Below are 13,602 nucleotides of genomic sequence, written 5' to 3' on the forward strand. Positions count from 1 at the left end.
AAACTCCTTCAGCGTTCGTCAGAGGAGGAGGGAGCGGCGTGGAGATTCCTGGCGAAGGAGGAGGAGGAAGAGACGAGGGTTTTCGGCGCGGAGGAGGAAGAGACGCGGATCGCACGTGATTCTTCGCCAAAAACCTTCGGCGCCAAAAAAAACCGAGCCTCCTCCCTCCTCCGCCTCTCTCCGATCCGAACTGCTTCTCCCGATTCCGCTGCTCGCCCCGCTTCCTCTCTTCGATTCCAAACCCTAACCGAGCCTCTCCCTACTCGCCGCTTCCTCTCTTCTTTTGAGCCCGCCGCTTCTCTTCTCCCTCTGCTCTTTCTCCCCTCGCCACCGCCTCTGCTCTCTTCTCCCCTCGCCACCTCCCCTGCTTCCCCCTCTTCACTCTTCTTCCGCGCCTCTCTTCTCTCTCTCTGCACTCTTCTTCCTCAGCGCCTCTCTTCTCCTTCTGCACTCCTCTCCCTCTGCCCTCTGCTCGCCACGCTCCGCGCTCTCCCTTTGCTCGCCGCCGCGCTCTCAGGTTAGTGTCCCAAAGAAACTTTAACTTGTTCCCCATGGCATCTGGGGATCACAGGGAGATAAGCTTATATATTTGAGGAACGTTTGTTAAGCTTGTACCTGACATGTTTGATTTAAGATTTCCTTGTTGGTAGAACAGGTCAGCGTGTTGTTCAAAGTCTCCTTTGAAGATGTAGTAGAAAAAGATAACTTGAGAAGGAAAATGATGAACAGTGTGTGTTGCAAAAATCTATTGAAGCCCTCTTAATACCAGCGTAGGCAAACTCTTCAACATTGTATGTACTAACATTTTTTTTCTTACATTCTCGTATCCTGATTTTTTGATAATAGTGTATTTCCTCATCCTACTTGTTGTTGGCTCTTAATTTTTTCTGTTAGGAATTTAATTTTCTTTGTAGATTTTCCCATATGGATATGCTGGTTTTGTTGTGCTGTTCATAATCTTCAGTGGTGTTTGGCCTGTAACTACCGTTTCTTTTCCATGTACCTTATGCTTCATTTTACCACTAGTGGAAGGAACATTTCTACTTTGCAAGGCATGATCAATTTTTAAAAATGATTTTAGGGGTTTTCATAGTTGTATTTTTTTTAACAACACATTTCAGCGTATTTACTGTTTGCGCCCATTGTTTCTGCATATCAGGAACTTAAATGCTTTTGGTAGATATTCCTTAGCTTAACTGAATAAATATGCATTCTGATTTATTGATCAAGGATGGATATGCTCTCTTTTCTATCACCATGTTCATGATGTTCATGCTCATGCTGGTCTTTGTTTGTAGTTCCTCTTCAAGAAGTATCTGGAATATGAAAAAGCCCATGGTGACGAAGAAACAATCGAACATGTCAAATGAAGGGCACTGGAATATGTTGAGAGCTCCCTGGCCTGATCTGTTACGAAACTTGAAGCAAGGCACTTGTAAGCCTGTGCCTCTTGTTGTGCTGGACCATCGGTTGGTTCCTGACGAAAGGGAATTTGAAATCTTATGGCTATGCATTCTCTGTTGTTTTCATGCTAAACACTAGTGAATATCTTCGCAAGAGTTGAAACTAAGATTTGTATATGCAGTGTTTAGCTGTGCAAATATTTGTGTAAATTATTTTGGACAACAATTCTGATGAGTTCTCTATCAGAAAAATTTTGTTATCCCTACCAGTTAATTATTTCGACCAGTACTGGAAACATACTTTTCTTTTTAGAGATTTTTATTCCTGTTCTTTGGTTTAGCATATTCCAAGTTTCCTGTTATTTGTTCTCCCTCAAATATATTAAACGAGAATCACCACAATTGCTCTTTCTCTTAACATCATAATGGAGATTAAACAAGTCAAGCAGTGGAGAAGAAAATCATGTTAGGAAAAATATAGCTTTCAGCTTAATTTGATGTGCATACCATGGTGGAAACAGATTGGATCAACGATGCAATAGCACCTAACATGATAAACATAATAATCACGTCTGCAAATGCTACATAGTACCGTCTCTATTATTGCATACACGGGCACTCAATTTCATAAGGGACCAACGAGGAAGGTGATGGAAGCGAGGTCATCAACTATTTACTTACCAATAAAACCAACCAACTAAGAAAATAAGAGGTTGGTTGTTGCACATAAAAAATCTAATAGAAAAAACTGATAAAAGAAGTTAGCAGAACAGCATGTCCATTCAAAAATAAAAAAAATGATAATTTATAAATTCAAAATACAGAAGGACAATATATGAAAGCAATCATCAAAGACCACGAAGAATTAGGGCATCACAGAACACCAGTTTAGAGCTCCAACACCAAATAAGATGTATATATTTGACAAGGAAAAATTCATAGAAATCGACTTACAAAATCATACATTGAATATTGAAAGTTAGTTTCTTGAATGGAATTGTAATTTCTCAGGTTAGAATGAAACAAGTACAGTCTTGCACCAAATCATTAGCTCCTCTTCAAACAGCAGCATCATGAAAAACCTAATGATAACTTTAACTATCATCTTTGTTGGAAACATCAAGTGTAGTGCATTGGAGAAAGGAACAGATGAAGCTGAGAAATCATTGTTCCTCTTCATCATCCACAAAACCAGAGCACGCCCTGTAGACAACCAAATAGATATCATTATTCATGTAGAAGCTCCTTAGCTGTGAAAAGAAACTGATTGTTGAACTTCTGCTGTCATACTTCTTCAGTATCTTCACTAGACCTGAAATCTTCACAAACAAGCATTAATAAACGATCTAAATGAGTGGGCACAAAAAAATGGACCAAAAGAAGGGACAGAACAGTTGATCAACAACACTGCAGATAATTGTAAACTTATATGTGATCCAGTTTTGACATAATCGCAAGCAAAGAACCAAGTGATGACTATACATAGATGATGAGGGGAGATGTTGTCTTGGATAATCCATGATTCATCTTATGGAGATGTCCTAGTTGACACAATAAGAAAACCAAACATCTATTCTGCTGAATGCTAATTTATCACAACCTAGCAAAACAAATTTCCCAAGCTACTCCAACACCCTTTCTAATCAATCTGATCAATTAGAAAACATAAACGTAGAATAAAACCAATAAATTGCCTCTGAAGTGAAAAGTGCTAATTTATGCTGGACTGAAATATGGATTGTCTGCAATGACAAATACAAGTTCAAAAAACAAAAACAAAGGTTTGGAACATAAAATCAGAGGGATATCAATCCATCACAACTTAGATAATTTGGGAGATCTACAGAATATACTAATTTATATGTTAGAATACTGAAAATAAGCTACAGAAAAAAAAATCTTTAATGTGGACCATAGACTACAAAAGAATAGATCAAGAAAAAGTTGAATTCTTACGGAAACCTACCCGTGTAGTTAAGGGCACTGTAATTCTCCAGAAGAACCATCTCCCCATGAAAGTCTACAATTTCCTTCCTCACTTTCATCAACTCCTCCTTGGAATCCCTAGAGATGGCTTCAGTGACTCGATCCTGCAAGTCCTGCAAATTCACACATTCATGTTGATACAATTAGTCTAGCCATGAAGGTAAGAAGTGTAAAAAGTAACCAGGAACAAGGAAAACTGAATCAGACGTACACTCGTATCCTTCTCGAGATCAACTTATCTACCCGCTCTCTCTTTTGGATGAAGAGGAGTAGGTGTAATGTACAAATGCTAATTATAAAAACAAGTTTAGTAACAATATTGCATTTTTCATCCTCTCCAGATCTCAAAATAAAGTATAATTCATCAAACCAATTTCTCCATCGAGTAGATCCACATCTAACTGGAAATATACTACATCAAACGACATAAGATTATGGTATCGGAATTGAAATCGAAGCCTTCCATTAATCAATCCATACTAATACTCGAAACCGGGCAAGAATACACACCATACCTTTTGGCGGATGATGTACTCCTCCTCCTTCTCAACGAAAAAAGTGTTGAACTTGTCGAGCTCGGCCTCGAGGAGACTCACGAACTCCTCCTCCTCCACCGCCGTAGAGGAAGGAGCGTTGTCGCCGGCCGCGCCCTCATCGACCACCTTGGACCGCTTGGCCGGCCGCTCGGCGACGGAGAAGAGCTTGAGCCGCCGCTTGAGGTCCTTGTAGGAGAGGAACTTGTCCCTCCACTCCGGCAGCGTCTCCTCGATCTGGTTGCTGGGGTTCTTCCCAAATTTCATCTCCAAGAATCAAACCTAACGAGGATCAAGAGGCGACTAGCGCAGAAAGGGCGAATTTCTTAGGAGAGGTGAAGGAGAAAGGGGAAGATATAAAGGAAGAAGAAGGGCGAATGTGGCGTCGGCAGCGCGGGCGAGAGCGAGGGCGGAATCGAGCGGCGAAGAGGAGCGGCCGAGCGGGGTTTTTGGCGCCGAAGGTTTTTGGCGAAGAATCACGTGCGATCCGCGAATCACGTCGATCGGCGTGAGATTTTTTTAAAAACATAGCAGGAACCGACGTGGCAGGCTACGTGGCATGGCACACGTGGATCGCCACGTGTATCATGCTACGATTCCTGCTATGTTTTCCTGCTCTCTATCATTTCTCATTACTTATATCCTGGCATTCAACATCTGTCGGAGTTGTTATTATGCTTGATGAATTAATATCTTGTCTCTTCTTTATCCTTTCAGCTTCATCTTGCAGCTCTTGCTGCTGAATCCTTATTTGGGCTTCTATAACCTTCTGTTCTTCCTGCATTTAGGCAGTAATCTTGGCAAGTAAGACCCATTTTACAGAAATTCCAACAGAAGCAGGGAAATTGAAAAACTTACAACTTGTTCTACACTCTTCTCTTTTGTCTTTGCCCCACGGTATTCCACCGCATAGTTTGAAGTTTTACAAAAGGGACATCTTCCAAGTCAAGCAGAGATTATTTATTCAACACTTGATTACTTATAGGATATAAGTAATAAAATGCAAGTTAGAACCAGAGAAATTAGAATAAAGAAAATGGATACATTGTTAGGCGAGTGGAACGTGATGGTTTCATCTGAAGAAAACACTCTGCAAAAGAAACCAACATGAGAAGATCAACTAAAAAAATACAAGTAAATAAAAACCTAATAATTAATTACATTGTACAGTGAACACAAATTTGCAAAGTACCTGTGCATATGCCTTTCATGCAACACCTGGATCGGTTAAGACTTGGATAATACTGGACACAAAATGTATACTTAACGAAGTCATCCCAGAATCCAAGGATGAGCAAAATACAAGGCTTTCCAGACTAAATTTCTTAAAGAGATCACAACAACAGTAAAGTGAAATTGAACAGCGAAGGTACCAGAAAGCAAATGGGACACTCTTCCAGATTTAAAGAGTGGTCATCGAGACGTGGGTAGCAAGGTGCCAATTTGGAATCAAGAATGAGCTTCCTCAGCTTCTTATGATCGATGTATCTGTGCTGATACAACCCCTGAGGTCTTGTATACTTCTCATCTACCACTTGCCTCTTTTTCCCAATCTTATTCCCCATCAATCCCACCAACAGAGAGATGTCCCCAGACGAATTGAAGGAACCTCCAGAAAAAATCTCTTTTCCCCTACTATTATTTCACAAATTCCTCACCCGGCATTCGATACAAAAATGAAAAGTCAACGGGAAAACCAATAGAAGTAGGCAACAAGTAGAATCCCCACCCCCACCTTCCTCTCCCTGCTCCGAATCGCGATAATCAAACCCCCCAAATCTCCGCTCCACGCTCCGGATTAATGAATGAAACTCTACCGAGACTTCTTCCTGTTTTCAAGATCCGAATCTCCATCACAAATCACCAAAACCTGCATGCCAAAGGCCAACTTTTCTAATTACCAAAGAGAGTGAAATTAATCTTAAACCCTCCAAACAAACCCTAATCTCCCACCCCAAAACACACATTATCTTCTCCGGTTCATAACTCCCCAATCTATCCTGCCGATCTTAAAACGAAAATAAAACAAAAACAAAAACACAAAAACAAGGCCTACCTTCGGAGTCGGGCAGCGATGGAGATGGAGGGAACGGGCGGCAGGGAGAGCGAGCGCAAGAAAGGCCCACGCCACGGAGAAAAGGAGAGGAAAAGAAGGACGCAGGGAAGAGGAGCAAGCGGAGGAATCGGGCCAAGACTCTCGGGCTGTACGAACCGAAGAAGATTTAGAGAAGGATTCGATAATTTGGCTATCTAATTCAGGAATCAAATCAGCTAATATATATCAACAATCACAGCTGCGAAGAGAGGAGAAGCTGTCAACCGGCGATGCGAGGGCGCCAGTAAGAGAACGAAAAGCTTCCATTTTTTGTGACGCCGTCGACTCGAGCTCATCGCTCCTTCGCCTGTTCGAATGCCTTGCCCAACACGTCAGCCGAGGAAAGTATCTGGAGAAGACGCCTCCACGTGACGTCAGAAAGGTGACATGGCGATACGATAGTATCTAGCGGGGGCGTAACGTAAATTAACCCAATCCTATTTTAATCATATTTAAATTTATTTATTAAAACACCTATCAGGCTTAAATTGAACTCAAGGTTTTTATTCAGAAAATCCTAAGCCTCGATGTTTTAATTTTAAATAAATTCTCGAGTTGAAAAAAAATATAATAGTTCAGAATATTTAATTCAAATTATCGATGATGATTTAAATTTAATTAGGTACTTAGTAAATCGGTATCTAATTAATTAAGATTTTGAGGGACAAAACATTTTCATAATATTAAAATGTCTGGAACAACTATTAAGTACACCTTGCATTTACTTATTTAAAATATGTATAAAAAAAATAATCACCAAAAAACAGAACGTAAATGCAATTTCACATGATCGAACAAGCATTAGGGTTATCATCACTAAACATCGTGACGACCTTCTCGTCGATTATGTCGCTGTGTGGCGGCCGTCGGTAATACCCGTACAAGCTCGGGTCGTCGTAGCCGTGCTTCCGGTAATTATAAGAGTTCGGAACAGCATTAAATATGAACGGCGGAGCTGCAGGCCCGTTGTACGCCTGCTGGTACATCACCTCGTCGGCGTTCATCGGATAAGGCCACAGCACCGCCCGTCGCCCCGTTTTCCTCACCGCTTTCAGCGCCTTCTTCGGCTCCACCCACCCTGTCACAGTCACCTTCTGTCGCGCCATGTCGACATCAACGTCATGTACCCCTGTAATAATTCATTCAATTAACTTTCTTATTTTTAAAAACATATATGTATTCATAAGTCGAAGAGAAACAATATTCACCTTCGAGCTTTAGCAGAGCTTTCCTTATCTTGCTCTCACAGCCAGAGCAGTCCATATGCACGCACATCTCTATAATCTGAATTCATGCAAACATATATATTGTGATCGATATATAACAGTGAATGAAATAAAATGGCAATTTGACAGTTGCATGTGGATCGAAAACAATAAAGTGCAACAGTTAACTTACTGCCATATTGCCGATCTCACTTTCAATAACGCGAAGCTTACTCTTAAGGAATAATGATTGAATTAGTGGGTTATGATTCTTCTTAAAGGCGATATATATAGAGAGGAATGCAAGCCTACATGGAGAAGTAAAGTGCGGATAGAAGTTTCCGCGTTGTTTTGTATGTTAATAAAATCGAGCGGTCACATCGATCGCGCCGACAGACACAGAGCAAGATGAGCGCCCAAGGAAAGTAAAGTCTTGTCCAATTACGACAGGCCGCGTTGGTAATTCATGTAAGGTAGGTCGGTAGGCAGTTAGCTTGCATGGCAAGGACAGCGAAAAGAGGCGCGAAGCTGCGTCACTGGAAGGGACACGTATATTGCTCGAAACACCGAAGAATTGTGTTTTGGTCAATGACTGACAAGACAAGTGGCTGGTGAATCTTCGTAGTGCGACGTGTCGAGTGGCTATTGGTGAAGGGATCTACATGACGGCGGCGGCAATTGACTTTCCGAAGTCGTTGTATTAATCAACGGATCCGTGTAGACAGGCTATTCCGTGGCAAAGCTAAGTAGTGTCGACGGGCTTTTTGTGGGGCCGGATGGTGTGTCCCCCGGCCCTTTTGATATCGCAACGTCGTGACTGAGGGATTCTCAATGAACGAAATGGTCAGTCCGTGCGAGGCGCGATGTTAAACAGCATTTTCCAATGCCTTCTAAATCTTTTCATGCTTCTAGAATTATTTTCAAATTATGTTATAAATAAAAAACATAATATTGTTTGAAAGCCCAAATATTATTTACCTACTTTTTTTTCATTATTTTACCCTATCATTTAGAATATTAGTTTTTACCTTTATTATTTACTAAAAAAAATCTATTCGCGCGGCATCGCGTTCTTCTTCCATGATGGACAGATCCAGCATCTGTCTAAGTTGTGATGTACGAGACCATTCACCCAAAATCTCCCCGACCATCCGCGGCTCAATCAATATAATTCCAATCGCCTCGTCCCACTCATTAGAGCCCATAGCATTTGGATTCACCAAATTTAGTCAAAGTCAACCCTACCAAATTCCAATGCTCCCTCTATTCAACAATGTCACCATATTCAACAATGTCACCAAAAAAAGCCATCTCATAACCATGCCCTCTCTTCGAAATTGCTCTGCATCATGGAATCCATTGAATAAAGTCCGGAAAGACAGCATCGGGGAGCATCCCCTTCTTGGTTTATGATCAAACAGTAGTTCACTTGCATCTCTCCACCTTCCTGTCTCAGAAAATCTAATAATGATCGTGCTGTAACTTACAACATTCAGCTTGCATCCTTATCTCACCGTCTCATTCAGAGTCCCCGAGGCAGCATCGAAGTCCTTGTCATCTTTGTAGAACTCACCAAGCGTTGCATTGTAAGCCACAACATATATCTTTACCCCAATTCGCTTCATTTCCTCTAGAATACCAACCACCACTCCTTTCCTGCTCGAGGTCTTTCTAGCTGAAGCGTGAGGTCCAATTTGGCATCTCCGCAGAGACCTGTCAGCGGAGAAGTGTACAAAAGACATCGGGCTTCACATTATACTGTTCAGCAGTTCAGCATCGTCTCTTTCAAAGCGTCATCCAATATGGAACGGGCATAGAGACCCAAAATCAAAGTAGCAAAGGCGTGATGGCGGTTGGGCCGATCCCTCTCCTTCGCATATCGTCGAACAACTCTCATGCTTCGAGAGCATGCGATGGGCCCTTAAACAGGCTTCGTCTGTAAATGTCGATGAGAGTTGAACGGGCTTCTTCGAGTGTGGAACAGCGAGTTGGCTTAAAGAGTCGCGAATGATTGTGACGAATGGACGGTATCGCGTCGTGGGTCCCGATGCACGTGGAAAGGAATCAGCAGCCATTGTCGAAGCATTGGATTCGGGACGGGTTTCCATTCAGACAGCCCTCTAGCGAAAGAAGATGGAGAGAGACGAAGAGACGGAAGGAGGTAAAACATCATAGAACATACAGCCGCAGACTTTGAATAATTTTCAAATCAATCTTATTACACTTTTGAATCTTTTTTACTAAATTTATTTATAACCTCGTTGAATTCATATCAAATAGATATTATATAATATTGAATCTACGAGTTTAACCAAAATGAGTATTATTGTACTCTTTTAATTTTCTTAAATCTTTGTATGAATAATTTCCTAATTTTAACTTAGTCATGCTATCTTTCAGTGTAAGTCCGTCCAAACTTAGCAACATCTGCCAACAATTTCCTTAGTGAAGTTTAGGACAAACTGTTCATAAACTGATAATATTGTCCAAAAATACCCAATACCAACTTAATAAACTAATCAAAAAGAGAAATAAAAAAAATTAAAATAGCAACAACAGCATAAAAATATAAAATGAAATAAATAAATCCATTCCAAAATCCAGCTGGAACATACTACGCTACCTCGTGTGAAATCATTCCCTTTTCCCATATTTACCCTCGACTTTTTTATCGTAGACATGCAAGAAGGCATAAGGATATTTTGGGTATTTTAGGGTATGAACAACCGCTACGCACCGAGGCTTTTCGTTTCATTTTCCAAGGCTGCGTCCTCTCTCTCTCTCTCGCTTCTCTTTCCCCTCCTCCACTTCGTGCTTCAGAGTTCAGCCATCGCCTCTCGTCGTTCTCCCCTCGGTCACTCTCCCCGAGCGTCGATCACGCGCAGGGAGATATCGGGTTTGGAGACGGGAGGAAGAGGAGGTAGAAGCGTTCGAAGATTCGACTTTTAGGTCGTTCGCCGTCAGATTGCTTCGTCCATGGACGGTCGAAAAGGCGCCTGAGGTAGTTGTCTTCCAATGATTGTTCTAGATGTGACGCGATAGTATGTGACGGCGGTGGGCGTGGCTAGCGAGCGGTAAGAGAGAGAAGCTAGCAATCTATTTCCGCTTCTTCTCGTTCTGCCGACCTCGCCATTTGACTATTCGAGTTTGGTTTGCTGGTGCGTTTTCTTGACTCGGTTCTAAGAGATTCCTTCGGTAGTTCGCAACGCTCGTAATCTAAATCCTAGCTTCTGTTTTGGATGAGAATAGCGTAGAAAATTTTCTGTCTTTTTTTTTGTTTGCAAAAATCTATGTACGATTTAAATTTGATTTTACGCTTTTTGCTGTAGTTTAAATTGCCAAGACACTATGCATTCTGGCACGCTCTTCTGTGACCAAACTAGTTTAAATTGCTGTAGTTCCTATGCATGCATTTCTGCTATGTGTGTTTCTTTCATTAGCATGCAGCCAAAAATACACAAATATATTCACATACATAGTCTCCCTACCATATTGGGCTCATATATATTCTGTGCATATTCATGATAAATAATAGTTGTTGAGAGAGTTGGTAGGTGTGTGAGCTCAAGAAAAGGTGAGTGGAAGCACGTTTGCATCTGATTTGGCTGCGACGATCACGTTCTCCACTCTGATCTGGAGGTTTGTCTATCCTCCTCGCCTCTGAAAAAAATTGTCCATTTGTTCCATGGACAAATGCTCTGTACCTGGAACTTCTTATGGAACATGTGGCACTGGTTGTGCTGTGGCAGTGTGTGGGTCCTTGGGGAATACTTGTGCTCTGTTCTCTTTGGAGGCATCTTAGAGATAGTAACATCGAGTTGATTCCTTGATAATAATTGAAGCTCTGGAACAAGGAACAATAGATACTTTAAGAGAGTTCTCATCACTGTGGTTTAGACATTGAGGCAGCAGTTTACATACACTTGTTGCATATACCAGTTAGGCCATGAGTTCTAATCAAGGTAAATACCATCTTCTACTTCCAGAGGGTGGGATGCCTTAAAAAGGTTGCATGCTGTTTGTGTTGTTTGATCTGCATCAGAGTCTAGTGCACCGAACTCCAGTCGGTTTAGGTTTGGATCTTCATGTCCTAAATGTCAGTCGCCGTCTTCAATATTGTCTATTAAAAACTTATGAGATTCAAGATTTTTATATTTAGCAGTAGTGAAATTTTAAAACTGTTCTTTTCTCTCAAAATAAAGAATGTGGATGGGGACATAGAGATTAAATGAAAAACAGTAAATAAAGATGTGTGATTTAATAGTACAGAGTCCATAAAAAAAAAGTTAGATTTTTTTTTATAATGAAGAGAGTAATTAGTGTTTTCTCTTCCTTCTCGTTGAGTGTCCAAACTCATATATTGTTTAACTAGTTAAAGTCGTATTCTAGGCATGTTTAGACATATCTAGTTATGTTGCATTTTGTTTTAAAAATTTCTCTGTTCTAGGCATGTATTAGTTTAATGTGTTCCTCTTTAATTTAAGTTATTGTTGTTCTTCGTGCTTTGTCAAATTAATTATCTCATTTCTCTTCAAAGTAGAACAGATAGATGTCTCCTAAAAAGATCACCTATAAAATAGAAAACTTTGTTTTGGATTAAGAATCTGCTGCCTGAAATAGCCGTGTTCTTCTTCTCTAGCCATTTTTTGCTCTAATTTTTTTGAGCTTCCTGTGTTGTGTGTTCAAATGTTGAGACAGAGCAGCTATGGAGTACACCCAACCGGCACCGCAGCCAAAGTCGGGAATTTTCGCTTGTACACTCAACAAAATTTTCCGCCTCCGCCGCTCCTTCACTAGCTCTGCCAGTGAAGATTCCTGTTCAGTCCACAAGCTCAAGCTGTCCCAAACCTTCAGTGACTACTCAAGCATCATCTCCGAAGGCGGCAATGGCTTGTACAAGGTCGAGTACGAGAAGCCACAGCAGAGGTTATCCTCGAAAGACAGAGAAACCATGGAGTCCCTCCTCGCTTATCTCTTTGCCAGCATCTCTGCCATCAAAGCGACCTACGCTCAGCTCCAAATGGCTCATTCACCCTATGAACCGAACCTGATACAGTCTTCAGATCTAGCAATCGTTTCCGAGCTCAGACGCATTTCGGAGCTCAAGCACTCATACTTCCGGAACCGGTTGGCCATTCCCTGTGCCGTGTCCGATTCTAGCTCAGCTGTCTTTGCTCAGATCGAAGAGCAGAGGAATCTAATCAAGACGTATCGAATCACCAAGGCCAAGTTGGAGTCTGATCTCAAGCTCATGGATTTTGAGGTCCTTTCCCTGCAGACCGAACTACTTGAATCTGAGAAAAAGAATGAATTTTTGGAGTCGAAGCTTCACCCCGGAAATTCACTCTCATCCTTCGACGGGCTACAACTCTCCGGCTTAACCCCAAACAATTTCCTCACCGTTCTTCAATTCGCTATCAATTCCATCCGATCCGTGGTCAAAGTCTTGGTGAAGCAGATGGAGTCAGCAGGGTGGGATCTTGACGCCGCTGCAAGCGCAATCCAACCGGGTGTGCTCCTCCTAGGCGCCCGCCACCGGGGCATAACCTTCCAATCTTACGTTTGCCAGCAAATGTTCTCAGATTTCCACCATAAAAGCTACAACCTCGACGGCTGACCGAACAATGTGGCGTCGAAGCCAGTTCTTCGACGAATTCACCGAGCTCAGAGACATCATATCTCCTCAGAAGCTATGGCAGCATCCAGCAGCTGGGAAATTTCTCAGGGCGAAGTACCTGTCTCTGGTGCACCCCAAAATGGAATCATCATTCTTCGGCAATCTCAACCACAGGGACGCAGTAAGCTCCGGATGGAGCCTCCCAAACTCGGCATTCTTTGCCAGATTTGCAGAGATGGCCAGGCGAGTGTGGCTCCTCCATTGTATTTTTTTCTCCTTCGAGGACAGGTCCATCTTCCACGCCAGGAAAGGGAGCCGGTTCTCCGAGGTCTACATGGAAAGCACGGCAGAAGAAATCGATGAGGACGATTCGACCGCGGTTGGGTTCACGGTCGTGCCTGGGTTCAGGGTGGGCCACACGGTGGTCCCATGCAAAGTCTACCTCGGATGAGCAACGCGCATGTACATAACGTTCGACGGCTCTACTACATCCATCTATGATCGGACGGTGCCTCAAATTCGACGCAGCATGCAGTTACGTTACGTATAAGGTAGACAAGCAGCCTGCGATACTGCTTCAAGTTTATGTTAAGCTCAAGTATTAGACATATAATGACAGATTAATTAGATGTTACATAGTTTTGCTGTTCTAGCTACGTACGGAATACATTATGACGTATACAGTGCAAACAGAACGAACTTCATCTTATCCTTCTTTTATGCTATTCTTCATATTTAAGACTTCACATTTATATATCAATGA

General features: G+C 41.9%; 2 protein-coding genes, 1 long non-coding RNA gene and 2 pseudogenes across 4 annotated transcripts; 2 read left to right on the forward strand and 3 right to left on the reverse strand.

Annotated features, from left to right (window-relative positions):
* Positions 1 to 5,643, reverse strand: part of LOC141837195 (E3 ubiquitin-protein ligase GW2-like) — a 6,483-nt pseudogene extending 840 nt beyond the window's left edge.
* Positions 20 to 1,715, forward strand: LOC141839556 (uncharacterized). The gene is made up of 3 exons (XR_012602704.1): positions 20 to 517; positions 656 to 791; positions 1,299 to 1,715. It is a non-coding gene; the product is annotated as an uncharacterized LOC141839556 (long non-coding RNA).
* Positions 2,402 to 4,529, reverse strand: LOC141839555 (SPX domain-containing protein 1-like). 2 transcript variants are annotated; one of them, XM_074727333.1, is made up of 3 exons: positions 3,905 to 4,529; positions 3,370 to 3,502; positions 2,402 to 2,606 (listed from the first exon to the last, which is right to left on the reverse strand). In XM_074727333.1, the coding sequence occupies exons 1-3, from the start codon at positions 4,187 to 4,189 to the stop codon at positions 2,416 to 2,418; spliced, it is 609 nt and encodes a 202-aa protein (XP_074583434.1). In that variant the 5' UTR covers positions 4,190 to 4,529; the 3' UTR covers positions 2,402 to 2,415. The 2 variants fall into 2 exon arrangements, 1 of the variants encoding a protein (XP_074583434.1); XR_012602703.1 differs by lacking the exons at positions 2,402 to 2,606; positions 3,905 to 4,529 and adding an exon at positions 2,691 to 2,715 and having other exon boundaries at positions 3,370 to 3,594.
* A 1,065-nt stretch (positions 5,644 to 6,708) lies between the features above and the next one.
* On the reverse strand, positions 6,709 to 7,468 carry LOC141842279 (heavy metal-associated isoprenylated plant protein 28-like). Its single transcript, XM_074730492.1, has 3 exons — positions 7,416 to 7,468; positions 7,226 to 7,301; positions 6,709 to 7,146 (listed from the first exon to the last, which is right to left on the reverse strand). The coding sequence occupies exons 1-3, from the start codon at positions 7,419 to 7,421 to the stop codon at positions 6,800 to 6,802; spliced, it is 429 nt and encodes a 142-aa protein (XP_074586593.1). The 5' UTR covers positions 7,422 to 7,468; the 3' UTR covers positions 6,709 to 6,799.
* Positions 7,469 to 11,927: 4,459 nt separating this feature from the next.
* On the forward strand, positions 11,928 to 13,440 carry LOC141842310 (protein GRAVITROPIC IN THE LIGHT 1-like; annotated as a pseudogene).
* Positions 13,441 to 13,602: the final 162 nt, after the last annotated feature.

The sequence above is a fragment of the Curcuma longa genome, chromosome 11, assembly GCF_044706935.1.
Source record: "Curcuma longa cultivar G26 ecotype Majalengka, Jawa Barat chromosome 11, ITB_CL_G26_1.1, whole genome shotgun sequence".
Classification (NCBI taxonomy): domain Eukaryota; kingdom Viridiplantae; phylum Streptophyta; class Magnoliopsida; order Zingiberales; family Zingiberaceae; genus Curcuma; species Curcuma longa.

Bases quoted from the DNA above. Each gene is read 5' to 3' on its own strand.
- LOC141839555 (XM_074727333.1), bottom strand. From the start codon at position 4,189: ATGAAATTTGGGAAGAACCCCAGCAACCAGATCGAGGAGACGCTGCCG. The intron at 3,503-3,904 runs GTATGGTGTGTA...GTGAATTTGCAG, and splicing joins AGTACATCATCCGCCAAAAG to GACTTGCAGGATCGAGTCAC. The intron at 2,607-3,369 runs GTAGGTTTCCGT...GGTTGTCTACAG, and splicing joins CAGTGCCCTTAACTACACGG to GGCGTGCTCTGGTTTTGTGG.
- LOC141842279 (XM_074730492.1), bottom strand. The intron at 7,147-7,225 runs GTGAATATTGTT...GAATTATTACAG, and splicing joins AGCTCTGCTAAAGCTCGAAG to GGGTACATGACGTTGATGTC.